Here is a 26904-nt window from a genome sequence, read left to right as displayed (position 1 = left end):
GATTACACATGGTTACAAAGCTATTTAGTTAACTTGTCCTAATGCAATTTCCCCTCCACCTTCTTATGCATTTCCTGACAGTATCATTTGTAATAGCTTCTTTTTAATGCACAGAGATCGGTTCTTTCTAGTTTTTACCCAAATTTCCTAGTCAATTGGAAATTCTTTTTATGAGATTCTGCTGCTATGGCTCCTTTCATTCCCTTGCCACCCATCCACCAACTTTTCACACCCCCTACCCCGCACTACTTCAGAAAGGAGCAAAGTCAGAGCTGGCCTCATTCCAGAATTCTGAAAAAGACACCGGGTACTTCAGAAGAGCAGAAACTCCTTACAACTCTTTGGGATTGGGAAGAGGTAACCAGAGGAAAGAGAAAATCTTTACAGAGACAGCTACCTGATATACATGAAAACCTATGCTGGGAACGTCTCTTCTATGTCAAAAAGCTGTTTGCCTCCCCATAGAAACTGCAAGGTTTGGATGTGACCCAGAGTCCCATCCTTGTCTACTTTTAGAAAGGGATCTTGATTTGCAACCAACTGAGAGCTCACACCAATGCACTAGCCAGAGAAAGGTGGCTGGTGGGTGCCCAAAGATGGGAGGAGCTCCTGTGCCCAGCCCCAGAGGCCTCAAGGGCTCGGGGGCCCACTCAGATTGTACCCGAGAGCAAGAGAGAGGAACTGGGGTGAGCTAGCACTGTGGCTTTGTCTGTTTCCTGTTTCAGCAAGGCTGCCGTGCAAAAAGAAAGACGGTACCAAGAAGGGAAATGCTAAGGGGGCCCAGAGCCATGGATTGAGAGCTTGCATTTTACTCAGCTGCTGTCCTGCCCCATCTGAGACCAGAGCCAAGATCTGCCCAAGAGCTGGAATGCTTTCCTGAGCTGCTTGGTTTGGAGCCTGGGACCCAAGGTAACTGAGAAGGAGGATGCTTTTGTGTCCAGATTGGGGACCTCTGACTCTGGGGTGGGGAAGATGCTCGGTCATCCAAGCTTCCCTAGGCTCAGAGGGGGAGACACGGAAGCAGATGGATTAGTTTAAGAGTGTTTGGGGTTGGGTAAGCAGGAAGGCATCCTGGCTGGCTCCCGGAGGCACTAGCCATGGCATAGGGGTAGATCTTTGAACGCTCCTCTGCTCCGTCCTTCAGATTTTATTAGGAGTGAGTCAAATGACTTAGCGTCCCAGCTACCCAGTACTGGGCATGAGTTAAATGCTCTTTTATAGTTCCCCTCAAAGCAGGAGTCCCCAAAACAATAAGCTGCCTTTCCACAGCCCAGGTACCTGCCAGCCCTTCTCTCCTGGGCTCACACTGGGAGCTCTGCACCAGGACGGCCAGACCTATACAGGAAGACATTCATTGCACACACAGCCAGGAAGTAGGAGCAGACTTGGAAAGGCAGCGACAAACCACTGTCAGGTGAGGGCAGCACCCTGACCTCTCCCTGAGGCACTACGCCCTGAGCCAAGATCACCTCCTCCCCAAGCTCCAAATGGGCCCTGTCATGCTGCCAGCTGCCAGAAAGCCTGGGCAGTGGCCCAGTGACCTTTCTTTGAACCACACAGGGACTAGTTCCCTTTTCTTCTACAGCCCATCCCTGTCAGTCAACCATGCCACATGGCTTCTTGTGTTGAAGCAAATCAGAACAGTCAAGACACCCCCGAAAGCTGGATGTGATTCCACTCAGCTGTGTGCACCTAATCCTACCGGGTGTCAGGCCCTGGGGGTCTGCGAATGCTCCCTTCTGTAAGGAGCCCTTTGGACGGCAAGTCCCCGCTTGGGCAACAGGTCCCAGTGTTTGCCCCTTAGGAAGCAGAGCAAAGCCACTGCATGTGTCTGCAGACTGGTGCACTGGCCAGGATCAGGCAGTCTGGGGAGACCTCATCTCAGGCTCCATCTCCTCCCCCACGGCGCTTTCCCCCTCAGGAAGGTAGGAGGATTCTCCATAATCACAGGCTTTGCCCCCTCTGCAAAGCCCTAGGATTACCTGGGGCCCACGTTTTAATGGTGGGATGCAGATAGGCTGGACACCGGCTCTTCCCCCCACCTCTTCTTTGCTTTTCTGCCGGGCCTATTTGACATGGCGGTTGTGTCCAGCTCAAGGACAAGTCCTTGTAGCCCACACCCAGAGGTCAGACGAACCGAAGCAGTAAATATGATCCACATGAGGCCACATCCTCTCCGTGTAGTAAACAGAAAAGGGTGGGGAACAGAAGGATGAGGCATTCTTGATCTTGGGGTGCTGGTCCAGCTGAAGGCCTTGGGCTTAACAGCACCAAGTCTTTGGTAGCCAAGATCAGCAAGACAGGGGTAGTAATAATCCTACTTCAGTATTGTAAAAAAGCTGACATTTATTGTGTGTTATGTGCCAGATGCTTGATGTGCGTTTTCTTCTTTAATTCTTATAACCTTACAAGGGACGTTGGGGTCTCGTTTTATAAATGAAAAAAACTAAGGCTTAGAGGCACTTAAAAGCAAAAAGGTAGTAGATGACAGAGCCAGGATATGAACCCACACAGCCAGGAGCGAGGGCTCTCTCCGCTTCCCCCATCTAAGGTAGAATTAGCCAGGAGCTACGGCTTAGGCTCCTAGAAGGGTAGATTCTGGACATGGGGTTCACCTGTAATAATCCCGAGTCTCCTCCATTCAGTCATTTACAACTCAATATGAATGGGTCTTTTGCATCCTGTTCTGTTTTTAAATAACAGAAGTGGCAGGTGGGAAGTCAGGGAACCGTACAGAGTAGGAATGAGGAGAAAAGCCTAAAGAAAGGGGGGGAGCATCATCTACTCCCAGGGATGGGAGTAGAGAACAAGCATCCACAACCTCACAGTTTTTCTTTCTTTCTTTCCTTCTTTCTTTCTTTCTTTCTTTCTTTCTTTCTTTCTTTCTTTCTTTCTTTCTTTTTTTCTCTTTCTTTCTTTTTTTTCTTTCTTTTTCTTTCTTTCTTTCCTTTCTTTCTTCTTTCTCTTTCTTTTTAAGATTTTATTTATTTATTCATGAGAGACACACAGAGAGAGTCAGAGACACAGGCAGGGGGAGAAGCAGGCTCCCTACAGGGAACCTGATGCAGGACTCGATCCCAGGACCCCGGCATCATGACCTGAGCCAAAGGCAGACTTTCAGCCACTGAGTCACCCAAGTACCCTGCAGCCTCACAGTTCTGCCTGGGGTCTGCACTGCCCCATACCAGAGTATCCCCCACTAAGCCTCTTTGAGAGCATGCCTGGCTTGACCTTATAGGACCCCTCTCCTGGAGTAAGATTGCCCCACCCACGAATGACCCCAGGGAATGAGTGGTCTGATCAGAGAGATAGCAGGAATCCTGCAGAGAATTCTGGACTGAGCCAGATGGGCAGCAAAGTTCCAATGAAAGGACAAAAAGGCTGCTACCTGTTGAGTCTGTTTGGCCTATAAATAAACTCAAGGGGCCAGAGCTGGCAATTACTTGCTGGTCAATGAAGCTGAGATGCCCTTTCTGACCTATCCAGGAACGAGGTTCTGTGGGCAGTGGGTAGTGACATTGTAGGACAGAAAGGAGAAACAGAAGCTGGAAGGGGGAGTCCCTCTTCCTTCGTCCTCCACTGGGCTAGCTCCAGTGGTCAGTGGAAACAGGGCACAGAATTTCCTGTGTTCAGGATCTGGCTCAGCCACATCCAGCCCCAAACAAATTTGCAGAAGGTAGGTGAGGGAGAATGGGAAAGAGGGAGAAAGCATAGAGAAAGAAGAAGAAGTTAGAGTTGGGGTTATGTGAATACCAGGTAAGATTATCTAAACAGGCAGCAAGTACGGCTTCTACACCACGCCTGGTTCCCTGGGGACTTGTGGTTACTGTTTTCATTTTTTTCATTTTTGTTTATAATAGCCTTATTGAGGTATCATTCATGTGGTTGCTGGTTTTGATGGTATGATTTGTATTTGGGCTAAGGAGAGCAGACCTAGCAGCCTACGTAGCCCTAGCAGGGAGGAGATTCTAAAACATGAAACCTTTAGCTTGGAGTGTTATTGAGCTAGAAGCTGTGAAATGGGTTTCAGTCAACACTGCACAGATGGCAGGTACTCAGCCAATATTGGTTTGAGTTGATGTGCTCCTGAGGGTCAGATCCCAATCCTGGGACAGGAGTGGATACCAATGGACCAACGTCAGGACTCCATGACCGGAGGAATTAGTGTGAGCTTTTCCTCCTAAACCATGCCCAGGTCTGGGCTCAGAAGCTAGTTGCTAAGGGTTAAGAAGACAGCAGTGGGTGGTAGTCACAGGACTGGCCCCAATTTTGGGGGGGGGGGGGAGTCTGGTTATTATTCCAGGCCTTGAGAAAAGAGTCACTCAGCTATTTCAGCTTGGGTCAAGAGAGCAGGAAAGATGCGGGCCTTCCTTTTAGATTGGAGAAGAGAGAGCCAGTTTACCTGTTCTCTAGAAGTCTCTGGAAAATGAACACATCCCTATCTGCCATCCAAAATGCTATATGCTCCTGACAATTTTTATCAATCATTTCTCAGGTTCCCCTGACTTAGAAACAGGGTGAGATCAAGGAAGGTGAGATCAAGGAAGAAGTGGCAGTGCAAAGAGATCTTCCCACTTTGCAGAGGGGGAACGTAGGCCAGAGGAAAGCAAAAATTAGTATGGAGCCTGGACCTAGGAGTCCTGCTCCAAGTTCAACACCATCACCTCCTCAGTTTTCAACTGAGACGTTGTGCTATTTCTGCCCCCTGGTCCAGGGAGATAGTCATTTTTCTGCCCATCTCCTGACCCCTCCCCTTCTCCTCCCTCTTGGCATTTGGCAGACCCAGGCAGCTATTCCAGGAACTGGAAGCCAAGCACAACAGGTGCTCAGGAGGTCATCATGATCAGCCCAGACCCCAGGCCTTCCCCTGGCTTGGCCCGGGGGGCTGAGAGCTATGAGGCCAAGTGTGAACGCCGGCAGGAAATCCGTGAGAGCCGTCGTTGCCGCCCCAATGTGACCACTTGCCGCCGGGTGGGGAAGGCACTGAGGACCCAGCAGAGAGAGCAGCTCCAGAGTGCACGACAACGGGAGTTCTTCAGGAGGAGGGACCTGGAGGTGGAGGAGACAGGCAAGGCCCAGAGCCCCAGGGCCAAGGAGCGAGGTCCCTCCAGGAGGCCAGGCCAGCCAACTGACCTCAAGGAACCCTTGTCTTGGGCCAACAGGATCTCTTCCCCCCGGCAGCAGGTGGGTCATGTCAAGGGACACGCTACTCTGGATGGAGGCAGGGGTACTAAGGCAGATGATTGGGCTCAGACTCACCAAAAAGTGATTTAAATTAAGCTCCTTCTTCCTCAGTCATAGAGCATCTCCCTTACCCACTTACTCATTCAGAGGTTTTTGTTGTTTGGGTTTTTGTTTGTTTAGCTCTTTTTTGTTGTTGTTTTGCACTGGCCTTTTAAGGAAGAAAAAAAACGTAAAAGCAATCCCATTGCTAATTCTTCGTTATCAGTTCAAATTTAGGCAGTCTATACATATGTTCTAGAGCATTTCTTCATCCATCATTCAACAAATATTTACTGAGTGCTTACTGTGTGCCAGGTACACAGGCCTATCTTCTTGATACTCTCAGGAGTACACACACACACACACACCCTCTCCTCTCCTCTTCTGTGAGACTATTTTACCCACCTACCTTTTCTCTGTTACTTGGACCATTCCGTTTGTACTAAATTCATGCAGCGAAGGTCTTGTCTGGTCCAGTAAGCTTTCCCTGGCTTCTCCAGGCCACCTCTGCACTCTGTGGTCCTTATGAGGTTATAAATCCTCTAAGATTGTGTAATAATACTTAGAGAACCCATCGTTCTGGCCTGGGAAGGAGCAGTGCTGGCAAAAATCAGGGTGTGCTGAGAGGATCTAAGCCAGCAAACCATCTGTGTCTTCCTACCCATGTTATGAGTATGCTGACAGCAGGGATGGGTCCGCTGTATTCCCTGGAAGTGCCTGGCCTGGTTCCGCACCCAGAGTAGAAGTTCAGTCAGGCTTCTTAATTAGTGGATCTGTTATCAGTAATAGAAGGTGCTGCTCAGAAAAACGATCCTTGAGCCCGATTGTAAAATAAAACCAACTGTTTACCTTCTAAGGCGAGAAGACTTCTGAATGCTTTTTGTTTAAAAAGAATTTTTTTAAGGAGAAAAAAGTGCAAAAACACATTTAACTAAAGAACTTTGCCTAAGCCTGTCAGTTATCGAAGTTTTACTGAGCTCGAGTCGGTCTGCATGATTGGATACCACAGGCACCCCTTAGCCTTTTGGTGGTCTGTTACAACCATAGAATTTTTGAGTTTGCATGAAGAATATATAAAAAGAGCCGACTAGATTGTGACAACTACTACTATACCCCTCCCTACACATTCCTGCTCTACTGGCTCTTCTCACAAAACCTCAGCAGTATTCCAGCCATGACTGAGAGGAAGGAAGCCACCTCTCAAACATGGAAGGGACCTCAGAGATCATCTACATCACACAGACTCATTGCACAGATAGGAGACTGAGACCTAGTAAAAAAGGCAGGGTCTGACCCTAGATGCCTTCACTCTCAGGCCAGTTCTCTTTCCACATCACCATGCTGGCAGCATAGGTGGCTGAAACCAAATAAGATAAGTCAGGGGTTCTAGAGAAAGTAAGGAGAGATAAGCCCAGCTCCCCATTTGCCTGGCATGGGAAGGACCATTCCTCCCACAGCTGAGGAAGGCCAGGAGCAGGGACAACTTTGTAGTTTTTAAGTTTTGAATGGGTTACCTTGGTTTTCTGGACCTGAAACTTGATCACTGGTTCACTTTTCTGCAGTCAGCTGGAGAATGATGCTCTAAGAGGCTCTAGGCTTTCCGCATCCCCTACTTGTTTTCCAGGTGTCAGGGACCAGCTCTGAGGTCTTTCCAAGCCAGCATCACCTTCCCTCAGGCCCCTGGAGGGATTTGGCCAGCCAGCCCTCCCAGGCTGAGGACCTTTCACTGAAGGATTATCCCGCCAAAAAACCACCCAAACACCACCGTGGTAAGAGCAGAGCCTCCCCCACCTCACTGGGGCCTGCAGAGAATCTGGCCACAGCAGGCTCAGCTTGCTGACAGTGGAGAGTCCCTGTGCCTTCTCACTTCCTCCTCCATGGGTTCTGAATCACCTTATCCTCTATCACTCAGGCACCCAGACAAAGGCAGAAACAGCCCAGCCAGCAATTAAGAATGATGCCAGTCAGCAGACCAAGTGAGTACCTTCCATGTCCTTGCCCCCAGCTTCCTTCCATACCATCCACTCCTCTCTTCTAAGCTTTGCTTGAATCCTCACCCAGTATGTGGAGAAGGAACACAGCAAACTTCCACATCCACCTTAGTTGAGAGAAAGGAAGGCCTTCCCCACCCTATTGGCTCTTCAGAAGAGATCAGAGAAGGAATCCACCCGCCATCTCCTGATGTGCTTGTTTCTTTGATCGAGTGTCATTTCTGTTTTTATTTCTTCTCTTCCCAGTTATGGAGTTGCAGTTCTAGATAAGGTAAGAAAATCCTCGCGTTGAAGGGGTTGACTCAAAGGGTATCTCAGCTCCTCTAAGCTCTGACATACTGGAATTCTATGGTAAACACAGCTGGGATGGAGGGGCACTTTCTTCCTGGATGAGCACAGACAGGAGGACCTGGAGGGACTCTGTCTGAGTCAAGGAAGAAAAGTTACTTGACACAATCCAGTCTCGGCTCTCGTTGCATGTTCAAGAATTTCAGGGGAGTCTTCTTGAATACCCTTTTTCTTTCTCTCTAGGAAATCATCCAGCTTTCTGAGTACCTCAAAGTAAGTAACATGTGAACTCTCCCCTCAGCTCCTTCACCCATTTGCTCTCTTCTCATCCAGATTAATCATGCCTTCTTGCATTTTTGCCCCCCAGGAGGCCCTACAGAGGGAGCTGGTTCTAAAACAAAAAATGGTCATTCTCCAAGACCTACTGTCCACTCTGATAAGGGCCTCTGACAGCTCTTGGAAGGTAAGGGAATGAAATCTTTGTTTGAACAAAGCTTGTGGGCTCTTACTCTTCTTTACACACCACCCCAGCAAGAGAAGGGGTTTTCTCACTACTGAAGAGGCGAGGTAGGAGGTGCTAAGATCTAAAGGTCAAACATGCCACAGTAAATATATGGAAGAGCTCAGCTAAATCCAGAATCATTAGCTGGGCTCATGTTGCTCCACACCCAGGGAAGACTCAGAACCAAAACAGGCAAGAATTGCCATTTTTCAATTTGTTGGAAGAAAAGAAGGATGATCCCAATACATTTGCCGTTATTGACTATGGTGAATGTCAACTCTTTTTGTATGGGATTCATACCAATATTAACTCTGAGCCATCATGCACCTACTATTCAGCTTAGATATCAATGTCAAAGTGAGAAGGGACCTGAAAGATCATGTAGTCTAAGTTTTCCCATTTCACCAACAAGGAAACTGAGTGTCAGAGAGGTCAAGTGACTTGCCCAAAGTCACATTGCTAGTTAGAGGCAGAATTGGAACTAAAACTCAGGCCTCCTTATTTTAGTCCATTCATTCAACAAATATTTATAGATCATGTTCTCCGTACTGAGCACTGGAAATCATGAGATATTAATTAGTTAGAGTTCCTGCTTTTAGAAAGCTTGTGGTTTTGTCAGGGAGGCAGATGCCTAAACAATGCAGAGATATGACAAACGAAATAAGAGAAATGTTTTCAGTATATAATAGTATATATAAGATGGAAGGAATGACTCCAGAGAAGAGGAAAACCAAGGAAATATTTATAGTTATGGAAGTATTTTCCAGACTAACGTGGAAGCAGAAACTATATTCTAGGCTGGGGATACAGCACAGACAAAGACCTAGAGGCATAATATAGTCTAATGCAATGGGTCTCCAACACTTTAATCTGAAGACTGCTTTATACTCTTCAAAAAGTTTACTGAAAACCCCAAAGAATGTTTTGTATTTACCACATCAGGATTTACCATATTAGAAATGAAAACAGGAAACTTAAAATGTGTGTAAATTTTAAAATACAGTAGTAAACCCACTACATGCGAACCTAAATGACATACTTTTATGAAAAATAAGTTTATTTTCCAAAAAAATCATGAGAGGAGTAACACTATTTTACACTTTGGCAAATCTTTTTAAAGTCTGAACAGAAGATTCTCATATTTCCATATGCTATAATACATTGTTTTGGTTGAAGCGTATGGAGGAAAATCCAGCCTCACACAGATACATAGTTGGGAGAGAAAAGACCTCATAGAACCTGTGAAAGGGTCTCGGGGACTCTCAGGGGTCCTTAGACCCCCAGAGTGAGATCCCTTAGATGTTCAGGGAGCTACGCCACTGGAGCATAAAGTGCCTGGTCCAAAAAAGAATGCATGACCTCACGGGCCTCCATGAACATCTAACCCTGCGGCATAGATGGTTCATATTTAGACAGAGAGATGGGCTGGGAGGGTTTAAAACAAAACTGAGAAGTTAATGGTGATATAAAAGAGACTTCCTAAGCGCAGTCCTCCTTCCTCACGTGGCATTCTACGGGATTTAGTGTCTACGTTCAGGGGTCCTGATTGTCAAGGAAGTTGTTTTCATCAGCCGAGCAGGAGCCTGGGACAGACAGCTGTGCATGCCAGGTGGTTTCCGGTGCTGAACTAATTTGAGATCATCTCACTCATTTATTCAACAGACATCTGATAAGTTGCAACTATGTGCTGAGCCCTGTGCTATGGGGACAAAAAGAAGTAGGGTTCTTGCTCTTGAGGAGCTCACATATCAGCCAGGAAGAGAGAGATGTACGGTGTGATGAAGCTGTAACAGTGGTTTCTAAAACGTGACACGGAGGAGAGAGAAGCAAATAATTACTCGGCCCAAAGTGGAACAGGGTAGGCTTCAAAGGAAAGGGACCACTTGAGTTGGGTCAGGAAGGATGCGTCGTTTACTGGTTACAGAAGTAGGAATGATGATGGGGAAGAAAAAGCAGAAAGGAAAGGCTGTTTAAGGTAAAGGAATCAGAATGCTTATAGGCCTCTGTCTCACAAACAATTGGGTATAGCCGAGTGTGGCTGAAATGACGGCATCATGTCAGAGGAGTTCCAAAGATAAGACCAGAAAGGGCTTCAGATGGGTCTCTGGAATTATGAAGCTTAACCTTTTTCAGATGGACAGGGTATCTCAACCTTAAAATAATGTAGAGACTCTTTCCTAAATGAAAGGATCACAGATCCCGGAGAATACATGCTACTCCCAGTTCGAGAAACACTGCTCCAGGCCATCAGCAGGGTAGCAATGGGAGGACTCTGTATTTGGGTTTAAAGTCCTACACTTAGCAATGTTTGGCCCATCCTCACGAAGAGCTCAGTCAATAGCTGTGGAGCTGTGGTCACTTTGGCAGCATACACGCTGAAATCGCTGAGGAACTAAGTCGAAAATGAATGATCAGATCTGTGCTTTGAAATGTTCTCTGACAATTCTCTGACAACAATCAGGACCCTGGCTCTGGGTGGGTGGGGAAGTGGCCAGAGCTGTGTTGACATCCCAAGCGAGTCATAGCAAGCTTGGCGGAAATGGGAGACATTTCCAAGGTCACCTCTGGAGGCAGTTTCACGCCACAAGGGGCATGAGAGCCTCGGTTCCTCTGCTTGTGGTTTTCTCCCTCCCGTCTTCCCACCCCTCCCTATACTCACCCTTCTTTTCTTCCTCCTTTCCACCAACCCCCTCCCCCCCACAGCTTCCTGTTTTTAACAGAAATAGTCAGATTTTTCAGTTAAGAGGTCTTGTTTCCCCCAAAACAAAATAAAGCAACCCTCTACTCCTGCCATGGAAGCCTCAACTTCCATGGAAGGACAGCCCGAGACTGTGGTCCTGGGAAAACTAATTGAGAAGAATGTGACCAAAACGGGGGCTGGCGTTCAGCCCAGTTCAGGCCTCTGTTTTTTCCATTTGGCCCCCATGATTTGAGTTTCCAACTTCACATGCAGGGAAGCTCACCACAAGCTCTGTGAGAACCCCAAGAATGAGGTCCCTCCATTGCTTCCTCCTCAAAGCTGACTCTGGGCCTATTAGATAATATGATGCGGCCTAGGGCCCTGCGGGGACTCCAGAGCAGAAACAATTCGGGTAATAAGAGAAAGCAAGCTCTCAGTGTTGGGCAATTCAAAAACCGAGGCAGGGCACACTTGGGTTTTAAGTTCTGTAAAGTGGAAACGAGATTTTTGAGATGACAGCCCAGCGGGGGATTGGCTGCAAGCCTCAATCAACCTCTGCTAGAGCAGAGATGAGCTGTGGGCTGGTGCTTCTGTGGTGAGGTGGTAGTGTTTCTGGAGAACAGATCAGAGGCTGGGGAAAGCCAAGCAGAAGCAGGAGCTGAAGCCCTCAGACCAGCACCAGGTGTGTACAGCCTCCACCTTGCTCCCTTTTCCAGCTGGGGGAGGGGGGGTGCTCTGCTCTCTGAGCCCTGGGGCTCCCAGGCTGGGGCGGGGGGCGGCGATTGCCAAAAAACGGTCCACTGTAGGCCTGTAAAGAGTGCTTCTTCCCACATACTGCACCACTGGGCTTCATGACGGGAGAGGGGGGCGTGGGGGGCTGGGGCTCACACCAGGAAACTACATGCCTCATTTGCAACAACTTGGCTACAACTTTCTTCCCTGCCTCAGGGAGTCTGGGAAGGTGGAGCTATGGAGGAGATTTTTTTTAAGCCCCAGACTTGGGTGGTCCTTCATCCCCACTGAAGGGGCTATCCTGAACTGTCTTCTGTTGCATTGTGAATGGAAAAGTAATCTGGGGTACGGCTAAAATACAAAAATAGTTGGGAGGGCCAAGATACTGGATTAAGACCATAGTAAGGGAGGAGTGAGGAATCACCCAAAAAAAGGGTAAGAGACAGGGGAAAATATAAGGATATTGCTTTGGGCTGGTCTGCTTTCTTCTCAAACCACAGCCAGATAAACCTTAAACTCGGTGGGTTTGATTACACTGTGCCGTAGCAAGGAGTTTAGGCACAAGGAAAATGTAGAGATCTGAACCAGGAAATGGGGGTGCAGAAGTTGAGTTCAGGACCCGTGGATTGACAGTGAACCCGCCATTCAGGGGAAGGCAGCCCTTTACCAGTTAGTCCCAAGCCCAAAACAATGGAAGTCTTTGTCCATCTCTTTTATCTGTCCCAAAGCCCTGTGGTTACTGGCGATGCCAAATCCAGTTGGACTCTCAGCTCTCACACGAGACATTATGAAAAACATTAATAGCAGGAGGCACTTTGAAAAATTATTTTTGGCAAAGCTTTTTGCTTTTGCAAAGCCCAGCTGAGTAATACAGGAAGCAGAAAGGGTGGGGGCGCCCTCTGGCTCCCAAGGTTTAGAAGAATCAGCCAAACAAGATCAAAACAGGAGCTGTGAGATACCACTTCCTGCCTCCCCCAGGTGCCCTGAAACTCATTGAAGGGGACAGACCTCAAAACAGAGTCCTCTCCTCTGCACCCAGGCCACGGTAGACCAGAAGCATAATGAGGGTTCCAAACACCCAAGCCGCCTGACTGAGAGGGGACATGGCATCTTAGGCACTGAGAAAAATGTCATTTCTAGACCTCACAAGCATCTCACAGGGCCTGGTTGGAAAAGCCAGAGAAAGGATATGGAAATCGGTTCTTGCTAGAGACCCATGGCCTTTCCTCTGGGAAACCAGCTCTCATTGATGGCACCCGCTCCCCAACCCCCTCGTACACACAACCTTCCGTCAGACTGGAAGAACAAAGCCCTGCCCTGGGAAAAAGGGAGACAATTACAGGTGGAGGAAAGTACAGAGCAGCGAAGAGGTAGTTAGCTACTAGGCTGAAATACTGAAAAATTGAGAAACAGATAAGCCTCTTCCAGCTTGCCCTTCTCCACCCTCACCCTTGAGATTAGCATCCTTCCTGGAATGTCCAAGATGGCATCAAACCCACCCTGCTTGGGAATACACAGAACGTGGCTTTCTGGGAAGCCCCTTCACCACCACGACTACTCCCCAAATACACACACCCTGCCTTGATAGCTCTCCTCCATTTCCTGCTTTCTTAAAGGATTTCTCAACTTTTTTTTAAAAAAAAGATTTTTAATTTATTTGAGAGAGTGTGCACGTGCACACAAGAGAGCATGAGCAGGAGGAGGGGCATAGGGAGAGGGAGAAGCAGACTCCAGGCTAAGCAGGACCCCAAGATCATGACTTGAGCCAAAGGCAGCCAGCCACTCAACCAACTGAGCCACCCAGGCGCCCCACTCTCATCTTGAGTCCAGTGTGTGTGTGTGTGTGTGTGTGTGTGTGTGTGTGTGTGTGTGTTGAGGGAAAGGGGAGGTAGTGAGGGGAGATACTAGTTTGTTAGGGCTGCTATAACAAAATACCACAGTCTGGGTGGCTTAACCAACAGAAATTTATTTTCTCATAATTCTGGAAGCTAGAAGTCTAAAAGCAAGGTGTTGACAGGGTTGGTTTCTCCTGAGGCCTCTCTCCTTGGCTTGCAGATGGCTGCCTTCTCCTGTCTTCACATGATGTTCTGTTCTCTTTTTATGAGCACGCCAGTCATATTGGATTAGGGCCCACCCTAATGACCTCATTTTAACTTAATTATTTTTTTTTTCTAAAAGAAGGAAAGAGAGAGCATGGCAGGGGGGCAGGGAGAGGGAGAGAGAGAATCTCAAGCTGACTCCATACGGAGCTGGGAGCCTGAAGCAGGGCTCGATCCCACGACCCCAAGATTATAACCTAAGCCAAAATCAATAGACAGTCAACAGACTGAGCCACTCAGGCTCCCCTCAACCTAATTATCGCTTTAAAGACCCTATTTTCAAATACAGTTACATTCTGAGGTGCTGAGAGTTAGGATGTTAACATCTAAACTTGGGGTGAAGGCAGTGGAGGGAGGGCACAATTCAGCCCATGAAAGGAAGTAAGGAAGGGAATGTAGAGACTTCTTTAGTCTTACCAGCCTATACTTTAGAAGTAAAGCTCCAGGTACAAGGCTATAAAGAGATGAGGAATATAGAAGTGCCTAGACACGGGAAAGAGGTAATGAGGAAAGAAAGAAAGAAAGAAAGCTTAGAAGATTTCTTTCAAGTGAACTCCTAATCTGATATCCTGAAACATTGGCTAGAGAACCTCAAAGTACAGAGAAGAACTGAGGACAGTCTGATTCTCCCTTCTCCTGTTTCAGAGAAACTGGAAAAGATCCTTTGTCATTTTTCTTCCTCTCTACCTCCTGAAAGGGTTCAGTTCCAAAAACATTGCTTGAACACTGACCACGTTCTAGGCAATAAGCTAGAAAAACAGAAGAAAACTCTGCATGCTGTATTTTGGCCCAAACTCATTAACTCATCCCATTTGCTCCAGGGCCAGCTGAATGAAGACAAATTGAAGGGCAAACTGAGATCTTTAGAAAACCAGCTGTACACCTGTACCCAGGTAAGCATTCGGGAGGACACTTTCAGCCCAGGAATCTAGAATTAAAGGAGAATGCTTGAACCTTGATTCTACTCTCTAGAAATGACACTTGAAAGAGATGAAAGCACCCATACCTACTCACTCAGTTCTGTCTTTGCCATTTTCACTTTGGCCTCTAACCCATCCTTTTCTCCCTTTTTCCTGGCGTTCTTCCCTTTGCACCCTGAGAAGGAACCCTAGCATCAGTACTGTGCCAGTTCCAGGGGAATCTTAGGAATACCTGGAACTGTAGGGAGAGACCCTAGGTAAAGATTCACAATACCCAGATAGACCTTCATAGGTCCCAATCTCTGAATAGATAAGTTGGATATTATAATAAAGTCTTACAAAATGATTTCCATTCCATGGGCAACTTTAGTCTAGTAGCAATCCCTGGGAAGAAGTAAAAGGCTACCACTCTTGGGTTTTCTATTGCACTGTTATCCATCTTCAGTTAACTCATTAGCCTGGTCTTGGATTACAAGGGATAGAAAGAAATCAGCTTTCACACTTGAGAAGTGATGGATTTCTGATAAGAGAATGAGGTGTCAGATAAGAGAATGAGGTGATGTGAAGTTAGGGAGATAAGATGGACCTGGCTGCACGGTTTTGGTCTTAGGAGGGAACAGAGTTTATATACAGGTTTGCTGATCCACAATTTTTATTTTTTCAGTATGGCCTGCTTTGTCACTCTTATGAACTAAATAATGCCAACTGTGCTCATAAAATACTGACTTCTAATCCAAAATACCAGTCTATATATTTTCAGTGAGGGGTAAAGCTGGCCAGTATGGGTAAATCCACTAACTAGAACATACCCATGTATGACCTCAGCCAGTAGCTCCTAGATCTGGCTTCTAATGAAAGTTTTAAGAACATAAGATCTACTGATATTTAAATTCAAATTTTCAGATGATTCCAAAGTTAAATGGAAATTATTTCATATTGATCCCTAAATTTGCATCATCTGGACTACTGCTTATTCAGTGGGATAACTGAATTGACAGTAAAAGCTGCCTGCCTTCTCCAGAATCACAAGGCAAAAAGATGAAAAGGATAGGAAGGGGAAGACCCTAAGGGAATTTGCAAAGCTGCTCTTAACTTCTTAAGTTAAGCCAAGACAATTTTTAATGCAAATGTATGAATTTTAAAACATTAAGAGTACTGAGGATTGTTCAGATCTCTGAAGCTACACATTTTTTTAAAGCATGCTGTCTACCTTGAAGGAGTTTACAATCCCCTAAGGGACAATATTGACAATGGAGAGTCAATAGAATGAAAAGATAGACATACAAGGGACACTATGTGAACCTTAAGAAAAGCTACCTAATCCATAATGAGTTGAGGGATGGGAGTGATTGGTCAAGATTTATCAGAATTTACGTGATCTTTGGACTGAATCTTGAGCATGAGTAGAAGTTAACTAGGTGAAAAGGGTAGATGAGGATGCTCTAGGCAGAAGCTATACGGAAAAAGGCAAAGGCCAAAAAGCCCAATGCTTAGGGGATCTATAAGCAATTCAGCTTGGGTGGAAGTAGCATAGAATCAAAGTCTGAGCTTATAAGGAGGAGCCATGCCAAGGAATTTGGACCTGCTCCTTAGTCACTGAGAGATTAACAGAGAGTTACGTGATTAGATTTACATTTCAGAAAGTACCCTTTGGCTACAAGGCTTGAAGATAGAGAAAATATTGAATTGACCCATACAATATTGTCCGAGTCTGAACTGACAGAAAGTCTGGAGAAGAGACAGATTGGAACTGTTAAAGAGGTTGATTTGACAATGCTCAATGAACCACTGATTAGTGGGAGAAAGAGAAATCAAGGATGACTCCCTGGTCTCAGGCTTGGGAGACAGTGGGTGAGGATGCTAGTCACTGAGAGAAGCAGCAGCCCAGGAGAAAGTAGGTTGAGAAAGACGATTTTGCTTTGGAAATGCTGAATTTGAAGTGCCTCTGGAAGGCCTGGGGGAATGCCCAACATGCCTAGAGCACTATTTGTTATGCGTGCTTACCTTCCTCATCACCTGGGACCCTCTCCCTGCCCACCTTGAGCCTGGAAGAAGACCCATCAGATTACTTCTATCTCTGCTCAGGGGGGCAGGGGAGGTGAGTGCAAGGACCAAATTCTTTTCCTTTCTGTATCCCAGCTCAGGGATTCGCACACAGAAGCTCAATATGTTTGTTGATTGGATAAAATTTACAGAAATACTCCCCTTGGGGAATGAAAAAGGTGTTATTGGAGATGGAAGACCAGAAAAACAGCTATGAGCAGAAGGCCAAGGAGTCACTGCAGAAAGTGCTGGAGGAGAAAATGAGTGCAGAGCAGCAATTGCAAAGCACACAGGTGTGGGGATGCTGGGCCTGGGACCCCGGGGTGGCTCTGGGCAGCATAGAAGGCAGCTGCACAACTCCCTGGAACCCCCAAGGCACCCTCCTCTTGTCTTGACCACCCTCTCAGCGGTCCCTGGCTCTGGCCGAGCAGAAGTGTGAAGAGTGGAGGAGCCAGTATGAAGCTCTGAAGGAGGACTGGAGGAAACTGGGGACCCAGCACCGAGAGCTGGAGAGCCAACTCCATGTGCTTCAGTCTAAATTGCAGGTACCAGGCCCGGGGTGGGGTGGGGACTTGGGGAGAGAAGGCAGGGCTCCTGGGTTGGGGACAGTGACAGCAGCAAGGAAAGAAGCTGCCACTAGGACGGGGGTTCCAAAACAGCCTGAGAGCATGTGGTTTTTAGTTCCTCACTCTTTCAGTTCCTCACTCATTACCCACTTTGTACCCGACTCACTGTTTGGGCTCTGAAATCTAATTGTGAGTTCAGCAAGGATGTCTGCACTGCTCATGCCAATGAACTAAGTGTTCACTGGATGACACCATCCAAATGCAAAGGATGTGACTAGAATATTCATCAGATTGCTGTCATACTCCAACCCACTCTCTGCACCCCATCCCAGCAGAGCATCCAGCTCAGAAATGCCTACTACTGGCACGGAACAAGCATCACTAGCTTACTTATAGGCTGGGTATTACCTAACATCCTGCCACTATGATTTTAAGCAATTATAGTAGACCCCTGGCATTCTCCAGGGTTCCATCATTTCCAACCCATGTTACCTTGTCAAAGTTAACTAATCTAAATCTCACTTTCCCCATCTCCGAAAGGAGGCTAATAGTACCCATATCATAGGATTGTTGTAGGATTAAGTGAGTTAATCCATACAAAGTATGTAGCACAATACCCGGCACATACAAGCCTCCACATATATTAGCTATTTTTCTTCATAGATTTTACTTACTTGGTTTGAAATTTTTGAGAACCCACATCAAAAATTTACCTTTATAATTTCATTGAAGCAGAAACCTGAGTAACCAAATTAATAAGACAGGGCATGGGAGTCTTATCGAAGGAACAAACCCAGCTGACCAGGGCACAATAACCACATCTCTTATAAAGGTCTTTTTCTTTTTAACCTTATTGAGAAAAACAAAAAACAAAAAACAAACAAACAAAAAAAACCGACCCTATCTGAGAGAAAAAATAGCAGTGTTAGAATGAAAAGACAATGTGAAGACACCTAAAAAGTGATGATTTGGTATTTTTCAATTTGGGCATTAACTCAAACGAGTTCCTTGTGAAACATCCAAAAGTCTAATGCATTGTTAAAATGTGAGAAATAGAGCAGCAGGAAAAAAAAAAAAATCCTAGTTTCCATTTCCCTAATACTTCAGTCTATGAAATTCTAGTTTTCCTCTTCTATGGGATCTGTTCCCAACCTCCACCCTGGCACTGACCTGCTTCTGTGTCGGGCCCTCCTCCTTACAGGGAGCAGACAGTAGAGACCTACAGATGAACCAGGCTCTGCAACTTCTGGAGAATGAGCACCAGGAACTACAGGCCAAGATTGAACTTCTACAGGGGGACAGAGACAGCTCAGATACCCAACACCTACAAGGTACCCGGCTCCTCGGAGGCCTCTGGCTGAGAGAGCCCCAGAAAGGAAGCTAGGTGGAGGAGAAGGCCTCAGGCTTTGGTTGGGTTGGTGATTTCATTTTACCTCGAGGGAAAGGCAGGGCTGTTTTGATCATCCAGGACTGAAAATTAATTGTGCTGCACTAGCGAATCTTGTAGTATCGGCCTGCTTTTCCAGCCAGTCCCTCTGAACCAGGTCACAGCATTCCCACTTTAGTCACACGTGGCGAAGCTGCATTTCTAATTTGAAAGGGAAAGGTCAGTTGAAACACAAGGCACAGTGAAGGTCTCCCATCACAGCCTGTGTGTCAACAAGGCGGGGGCAGGTACCAAATCCTATGCAAATACAACTCTTGATTCAACCTGAGGTTGCTGAGGCCAATGAGATCCAAGGTCCTGGAGAGCTGATTTACCTCTCCAGTACTGTGACAAGTAGAAGAGTAGCTTCCACTTGACACACATCAGAGGCCACAGACATCAGAGGCACCTACTAACTCGTTCTCTGGTGTCAGGTTCATTAAGTCTTAGGTTCGTCTATTTCAGTTTGCATTATTTCATTTTCAGATCAACTGAAGAGGTCAGAGGAGGAGAAACTCACCCTGATGGCCAAAGTACAGCAGCTGCAGGGTAAGTTCCCTTTCCAAATTCTCAAAGTAGCACAGCTGGCTCTCTGGTGTTCTTGGGGCTCCTGTCCCACAAAAGGCATCCAGTGGAGGGGTTTGGGGCTGTCTTTGACATATCCCCTACCTCTGTGCATTTTCAGACCTTCTTGGAAAGTGAGGTCATGTACATAGCTCTTCACAAGTTAGTATTTGCCGTTTTTTTTTTTCTTTAAACTTCTCTCTTTCTGTGCCAATGACATCCGCCCAAATTTCCCTGGTTTTCAGATTTCAAAAACAAAAACAAAAACAAAAAAAAAATGGTAGGTTTTCTAAGGCAGTTATTTTATATATTGTCATTCATTACATATGTGAATATGTCCTATAGACTTCTGTCTTTAGGAATGGTTCAGAAAATCAGTTCACGCCATGTATGCCTCAAAACTACCTTTTGGAGCCAAAGAGGGAGTTTTTGTAGAAAAAAGGAAGTAGGCAATTGCCGAAAAGAGAACCTGATTTGATTAATATCTCCGCTGGCTGCCCACCACCTTAACCTCGGACACCCCTACAGAGAAATTTCACACAATGAATATTAAAAGTAAGGCAACCACCAGCAGATGCCAAGCACCTATTGGGCAGAAGCTGAATGGGCAAGGAGCCATGTCAAAATCGTGCATTTATTTATTCAGTACATATCTGTTGAGCCCCTATCAAGTGCCAGGTACTTTAGATATACATGGTGAGGATACAGTGCTGAGCAAGCTGACACAGCAGCTTCCCTAGGGAAGCTTACATTCTGAATAAGCTCTACAATAAAGTACAGAGTTTCTGTGAATAACTAAGTACGTGTCAGGTAGCAGTAACTACTATGGAGAAAAATAAAGCAGGTTAAAGGGAAACTGGTTGTTATTTCATACAAAGTCATCTGGGGAAGTCTTTCTTCTAAGGTAACATTTAAGCAGAGACTTAAAGGTAAAGACAAAGTAGGATGAGATATGAGGATGATGTACTTATAACAAAATACCACACACTGGGTCACTTAACAGAAATTTATTTTGCTCTGGAGGCTACAAGTTCAAGGTCAAAGTGTTGGCAGGGTTGATTCCTCCTGAGGGCTTTGAGGATACAATCTGTTCCAGGCCACTCTCCTTGGCTTGCAGATGGCCTTCTTCTTCCTGTGTTTCTTCTTGTCTTCTATCTATGCACGTCTGTGTTGAAATTTCCCCTTCTTGGAGGACATCAGTCATATGAAATCAGGGCCAACTCTAATATCCTAAAATACTTGATTACCTGTGTAAAGAACCTATCTCCAAATGAGATCACATTCTGAGGACCTAGGGGTTAGGATTTCCTATGAATGGTAGTGGTTATTCAACCAATAACAGACAAGAACATTTTGAATAATTAAGTTTCAAAGCAAAGTTCTGAAAAGACACTGTTTGCAGTAGATATGCTAGTATAGAAAAGTTCCTTATGTTTTCCTGCAGGTCTGCTCCAGAATCAATCCTTACAGCTTCAAGAACAGGAGAAACTCTTAACAAAGAAAGGTCAGCAAATTTACTTCCACAAATTCTAAGATAGTGGTCTTTCTTTGCCTACCTAGAGGCAGGAGACGGACCACATGACCTCTTGGAGTCCCATGCAGTTCTAGGAGTCTGTTAGGGCAGGAATCTAGGGGAGCTTTTTGGTGATTGATCATTGGCTTTGAGAACACTTTAACCAGTTAGCCTCCTATCCTGAGAAGTATATAAACTGTGAAAAGAATTTCTACTCTCTCCAAAAACATATGTCTGTGTTGAACATTTCAATAAATTGATTTTGAACTCAGGATTTAATGTCAATTTTTACACTTGACTTTCTGAATCAAATCCAACTCCCCAAGTCCACACTGTGTTGCATGCAACGGTTACCTCACTCTTAACCCTCAAGAGTCTTCTGCCTTAGCTCTCTGAGAAGAATTCATCATGTACGGGCGGGGGGGCGGGCAGGGAGAAAGACCCTCACTTATGCGTTCCATGAGGTCTTTTGTTTTCTCATCACAATCACCATGTAAAAGATAAGACAGAAATTATTATACTCACATAGTATGGATAAGAAAATGAAAGTCTACGGTCATAAGAATTAAGGACACCACTAAGACAACAATCCACAATTTCTAACTCCTAGTTCACTGCTCTCTTCACCAAGACTAAGACTGCCACGTGGCTCAGAAGCCATCCTTAAGCCACCCCATGAAGATGAATTCTAGGGTAGGACAGCCATTCTCATGACTGAAATGAGGACAGAAGGGAAAGGGCTTAGTTATATCAAAGCACCAAACAAACCTACCACCAGAAATACTACAAAAGAAACTGGATTAGTAAGTATCCTCTAGAAATATCTGCCATTAAACAGGACTAGGGATACAAAGAAAAGATGCCAATCTTGACCTCAAGGGGCTCAAATTCCAGCTCTGTGTCAAGATTGAGCAAGGTCCCAATGGGAGGAAGTGAGAGAATTCTACTCCGTGCAGTCTCGTCAGGGACAGGTCCTCCCTTGCTCCCTCTCCTCCCTTCCCGTCACTCCAGGGTTCTCTCAGTGATAAGGCCCTCCCTCGGAGGTGTGGACCTCACTATCACTGAGAATCTGGCTGCTTTTTTAGATCAGGCTTTGCCTCTGTGGAGTCCAAAGCCCTCCCATAATGAAGTGGAACCTGAGGGTACAGGGAAGGAGAAAGAATGGGATTTCAGAGACCAGCTGCAAAAGAAGACTTTGCAGCTCCAGGCCAAGGAAAAGGAGGTGAGACGGTGACCTCAAGATAGTGAGGGGATCATCCCACAATAGTAAGGAAAACTACTGGGAGGCAGCCAGAGAGCAAAGATTTCAAAGTTTAAATTGTGACTGGATGTCAGTAGGTATTCATTTGCCTTTATAAAATGTCTTTACTTTTGGGCTAATTTGTCAATCTTTTCCTTCCTTTATTTATACCAACTGTTATTCAGGGTTTTACTAGTTACCTTTTGTAAAGTCAACCTAAACTCAAACACATTTAATAAACATATTATTTCCTCAAACTTTGCCCTAGAGTTATCTCAAAACCATATATATATATATATATATATATATATATATATATATATATATATACAGTGTCTTTTACGTAAATATAATTTTAAATTATTTTATATATATATACACACACACACACACATATATACATATATAGTGTCTTTTAATTAACAAAGCCCTTTCCATCTACATACTGGGGAACATACATATCCCCAGAAGTATTCATATGCAACTCAACTAGGTCCTGGCAAAGATGCTTTTACTAAGATCACTCCCAGGTCCTCTGTGCTAGAAGATCGTCATTTTTTGGTGCCCCCATCTACAAAGCACTTACACATACACAATCATGAGAGCACTGACATGTACAATACATATTATAATATGCGTTATAATCATTTAAATGGACACATTCCAGACAAAGTAGGTGAGACAGTCAAAAGGCAAACTGAAATCTCTGAGAAAGGCTGGGAAGGGAGGATGATGGTAAAAATTCCAAATGAATGAAGGGGTAACTCACATGGGGCCCTCTCCCCAATCTGAGCTGTCCCAGAAGGAACTGATGGTGATGACGTTGGTGGTATTCTCCCCCCAGTGCAGAGAACTGCATTCGGAGTTAGACAACCTCAGTGACGAGTATCTCTCCTGCCTACGTAAGCTGCAGCATTGTCGAGAAGAGCTGAACCAGAGCCAACAGCCGCCTCCCAGAGTAAGAGAGTCTATCCTCCCGTATTGTCCTGGATGATGGTGGGACGGTTCCTCCTTTGGCCAAATCTTGCAGATAAAATTTATCAGCCTGTGCCAACCTCTGGCCAGCCTGTTCCACTCAGCCTGGTTTATATACTTGACAGTATAGCAAGTGTCAGTAAACACTGGCTCATGCATCTAAGCCTAATTTTCATGGAACTCTTGAACCTGAAGGGGAAGACTATTAGCTAAAACATGAAGTGGTGTTCTTTTAGCCTATTATTGTTTTTTTCTTTTAGCCTATTATGAGCTAGTGGCAAGAGTAAGGACAGCAAAAGCACTAAGGAATACAAACGGAGAATAATATAATTTTGCTGAATTATTTTCCATCCTTGATTATTATCGTATTTAAGTATCTGGCCTTTGCTGGGTTTGATTCCCCGGGCCAGTAATCCTGGCTTAGGAGCCAGTGACCAGCAGTAAAGTGATTTAATCCCAAAGGAAGTGACCAAGTGAGAGGGGCAGTGATGTAAACAGCTTTTTCTCCTCTACTGACCCAATACTTTCCACTGGGCAGGGATGAGAAGAAGGAAGATTATTTTTGCCTGTACCTTCTCTAAACAACCCATGGCCTCTTTCTCTCTCCCCAACACCCCCTCCTCAACCCCCTCACAGAGGCAATATGGCCAGTGGCTCTCGATGCTGATGATAATGATTGCTATAGCACTGGCAGTGCTCCTGGCCAACAAGGACAGCCTGATGATCTGAATCACTTGTGACAGCTGCATGAGTGAAAATCTGAAGCAAGAAACTTAATGAAAAATTCAGAAGGTTTACATACTTTAAAGTGTGGATTTCCCTGAGATTTTTGACTTTGCTATTATTTTTTTTTAACCTACTGTAAAATAAACAAACTTCACCTAATTGTCTCTGTTCCTTGGAACTCTTAGTTTACCCCTGAAAGACATGTCATATCCATAAACGTAAGACATTTGAGCATCCTGGTCTAGTCTCCATAGTCCAATTAAGTTGGTGGTATATGAACATGCAGTAAAACCTACCCAGTCCTCCACTTTCCGGCAGACACTATCCACTAGGGCAGGTATATTTACAACCACCACACAAGAGTATATTGCTTGTCCTCCACCACCTTTCTTCACAATCTCTTTTCTCCTATCGCCTACCCAATTAAAAAAAAAAAAAATCAACAGATATCTCAGCAACGTCAAGAGGACTTCCTAGTATAGAAATGGCAAAAATGTATGACCAAGGCCACCAGCACCTACTCCCCCTGCCCATGGCAATGTGCACAACTGATGACAGCATTTTTCCCTACTGTTCTCAAGATGCTCAGAATTCGTACTTGAGAGGTCATCCCTGAGCTAGAACTGATCATTTTCTGAATACCATCCACATGAGAGAAACACTAAAGTCAGAGAGCCACTGCTGGGAGCGTGACTATCTCGGAGGAGATGCTCAGGTCAGCAAAGTCATTCTGAGCCCTACATCGAGTTCTAAGGTCTTCCTCCCAAGTATTTAGAATCTCTCTCAGGGCTGGGAACGAGCTCTCTGGGACACTAAAGGAATACAGCAAGACTGGGGGATGACCACGCAGCCATGAGATCCGAGCAGCAAACACCCGTAGTGGGGTCAGGGCTAAGCAGTTGTCATCTCCCTGGTTCAGTTGAAAGGTATACGGAACAGGATAGCCCAGGAGGATCCCAAACACAGTACAGAGATTCCAGTCTGAGGAACGAAGTCTGCTGCAGGAGACTGCCACGGACAGGTCCTTCTGCAGCCCTTGCAGATGCGTGATGATCTCAGCCATCAGGGCCTTCAAATCCTGAAGCTGGTCCAGGGAGCAGATAGACGGGTGAGGCTGGGAGCTGGAAACATCCACAAAGGCTATGGTACCAAGCAGCACCTGCTCCAAGGACTGACATACACGCTCGGGACTGACAATCAAGCTGTTTTCTCCGATCTCCAGGATGTGAAGTCCCTGGGTGGGGAAGCCCAGGGCCCGCAGCTCCTCCAGATAGCTCTGGAGCTCTGATGCCCCTGCACAACTGCAATCATACAGCAGAGCTGGCTTCAGTCCCCGGGCCACAGCCAGCACCTCTCCAGCTAGGTGAAGGCAGACGGCTTGGGGTGGGCACCGTCTCTTCCCCATGCCCAGGGTCTGCTGAGCAGCTGCCACCAGCCTCTGAGGGCTTGGTGCTGACACGGGATCTGCAAGTGACATCAGGCACGGCCTCCTTACCTAGCCACAGTTCCCTTCCCTGGGCCGCACGTCTGAGCTCCAGACACTTGAGGCAACGGCCTAAAAACAAAACAGTAGCAGGGGATTATTAACACCAGCCGGGGACATACCGGGAAGCCTGCCAACAGCCTACCCCTACGTTTCGGAGCATCCTCCAAACACCTTTCTGTCCCTCCTTCTGCTTTGAGACGCTAACCCAGACCAGACAAGGCGGGATCCCTAACCTGGTTCCTACAGTTGACTCAGTCTCCCTCAGTCCCTAATTCAGGAGTCTTTCGGGTCTTCTGAGTAGATGCACATTCTCTCTGGCTTCTTCTAACCTTTTTACCTGTTGCAGATTCCTTTCTCGGATTGGAACCTTAGGGAGTAGCGGCAGGGCTGTCTTCTGCAAAATTCCAGGCATTTCACCTAAAACTACCCCCCCCCCCCCCGGGGAGGCAGAGTTCTGGGCTCCCAATGCCCTCTCTCGACTGCCAGCTTCCTCCTTCCCTTCCCGCCGACAGCTGCAACGGTGACCCGATCAACAGACGCCACAAGGCAGATTCACGACCCCTGCACCCCGGGACGTAACCGGGAGAGCCGGAGGAGGCCCGGACTGGACTCCCGCCGACGCCCCTTCGGCAAACGGGCTCCCTCCATTCCCCGTTCCCGGGCCCGAGCATATCGTAAGGATCCGCTAAAGGAGCCAGCGCTCGCTCTCTCGCTCTCACACACACACATACTTCCTGCTTCCGCTTCCGCCGCCGGCTCGCGGGCTCGGAAGCGCCTTCCGGTTCCCTGCGGGCCGCCGCCAAGACGCGGAAGCCCGCAGGCTCCGCCGCCAACACCGGAAACCGCTCGCGGCGCGCGGCGGAACAGGCCTACTGCGCATGCCCAGCACAAACGCTCCCGCCGCTTTCCCGCGACGTCATCCAGCGCGCTGTCGCGCCCCTCGCCTTAGAACCTTCGGCCCGGCCGCGCCGGAAGTGTGGGCGCCTGCGGCCCGGCCCCTTCCGGCCAGACAGAGGCCGGCCCCGCCCGTCTGCGTCGGAACGGGGGTGGGGCGGGCGGAAGTGCACGAAAGGAGGCGGGGCCTGGCGCGACGGGCTGGCTGCCGCTGCGCTCACGCGGCCTGGCGTCGTGTGTCTTCCGTTGCGGGAGCCGGAGAAGGGCGCGCAGCGCGACGACCCCCCTTGTGTCCGGGAAGACGTGCGTCCCACCCCCCCCCCCAAACGAAGCCTCCCTCGGGACAAGCCACGTGTTTCGCGGAGTCTCCTCACCTGTGAGTTGGTTGTGTGCTTCGACCGCCTAAACGCTCAATCTGAGAGGACTCGGCCTCTCTAACCGAGCAGGCTGTGAAGGGCCCGAGTATTACTCACTCGGAACACATTTATTGTGTGTGTCCGTATCACAACGTACGGAATAGATTTAAAAAGAAAAAATTAAAAAAAAAAAAAACCACTTTGACGGTGCTCAAGTTCGAGGAATTCGGTTTTCTGATTCCACGTGAGAAACGAGCAGAGAGGCGGAGGCTTTCAGTCAGGTCGGTGAGAACCAGGTGTTACTCCCCTTAAGGGTTAACACCTTCTGAGGCAGAGAAAGCTCCTCTGAGGAAATGGCCCGAATTTATTGAATTTATTGAATTTATTGCTCCGTGGGCAGAGCAGAGGCAAAGGGAACTGCGGGCTCCCCCGCTGGGGGTGTCACTCGCTGCTCCACGTCGGTGCTTCCTCAGAAGGTGGAACCAGCCCCGAAGGAGGGAGGGAGCTCCCGGCCTAACACCCACTCCTCCCTCAGACGGAGTCAGAAGCACAGACTAGAAACGAATTCTACGACTTTTTTTGCCTCCCCCACCCCACTCCCCATATTTATTTTATTTTCCCGTGGTCACTAGCAGTAAGTCTATAAAATGAGACTTCAGTTCATTCATTTATTCGAAGAA

General features: G+C 46.9%; 2 protein-coding genes across 11 annotated transcripts; one reads left to right on the top strand and one right to left on the bottom strand.

Annotated features, from left to right (window-relative positions):
- Nucleotides 1-644: 644 nt before the first annotated feature.
- Nucleotides 645-23647, top strand: TRAF3IP3 (TRAF3 interacting protein 3). Of its 4 annotated transcripts, XM_077902230.1 has the most exons (17): nucleotides 645-909; nucleotides 1270-1414; nucleotides 4781-5184; nucleotides 6848-6992; nucleotides 7136-7199; nucleotides 7461-7485; nucleotides 7746-7775; nucleotides 7870-7965; nucleotides 14337-14408; nucleotides 16631-16771; nucleotides 16886-17023; nucleotides 18246-18375; nucleotides 18957-19019; nucleotides 20479-20538; nucleotides 21633-21769; nucleotides 22632-22745; nucleotides 23399-23647. In XM_077902230.1, the coding sequence occupies exons 3-17, from the start codon at nucleotides 4840-4842 to the stop codon at nucleotides 23489-23491; spliced, it is 1653 nt and encodes a 550-aa protein (XP_077758356.1). In that variant the 5' UTR covers nucleotides 645-909; nucleotides 1270-1414; nucleotides 4781-4839; the 3' UTR covers nucleotides 23492-23647. The 4 variants fall into 4 exon arrangements, 3 of the variants coding, with proteins under 3 accessions (XP_077758356.1, XP_077758355.1, XP_077758357.1); XM_077902229.1 differs by lacking the exon at nucleotides 1270-1414; XM_077902231.1 differs by lacking the exons at nucleotides 645-909; nucleotides 1270-1414 and adding an exon at nucleotides 3545-3676.
- On the bottom strand, nucleotides 20027-25914 carry C6H1orf74 (chromosome 6 C1orf74 homolog). Of its 7 annotated transcripts, none has more exons than XM_077902247.1 (3): nucleotides 25706-25914; nucleotides 24984-25043; nucleotides 20027-24789 (listed from the first exon to the last, which is right to left on the bottom strand). In XM_077902247.1, exons 1-3 carry the CDS (start codon nucleotides 25852-25854, stop codon nucleotides 24156-24158), a joined length of 843 nt encoding a protein of 280 aa, XP_077758373.1. In that variant the 5' UTR covers nucleotides 25855-25914; the 3' UTR covers nucleotides 20027-24155. The 7 variants fall into 7 exon arrangements, with proteins under 7 accessions (XP_077758373.1, XP_077758379.1, XP_077758374.1 ...); XM_077902253.1 differs by lacking the exon at nucleotides 25706-25914 and adding an exon at nucleotides 25304-25699; XM_077902248.1 differs by having other exon boundaries at nucleotides 20027-25043; nucleotides 25706-25898.
- Nucleotides 25915-26904: the final 990 nt, after the last annotated feature.

Source organism: Canis aureus, chromosome 6 (genome assembly GCF_053574225.1).
Source record: "Canis aureus isolate CA01 chromosome 6, VMU_Caureus_v.1.0, whole genome shotgun sequence".
Taxonomy (NCBI): domain Eukaryota; kingdom Metazoa; phylum Chordata; class Mammalia; order Carnivora; family Canidae; genus Canis; species Canis aureus.
Note: the sequence above shows the minus strand (reverse complement) of the source record. Positions and strands in the feature narration are given on the sequence as shown.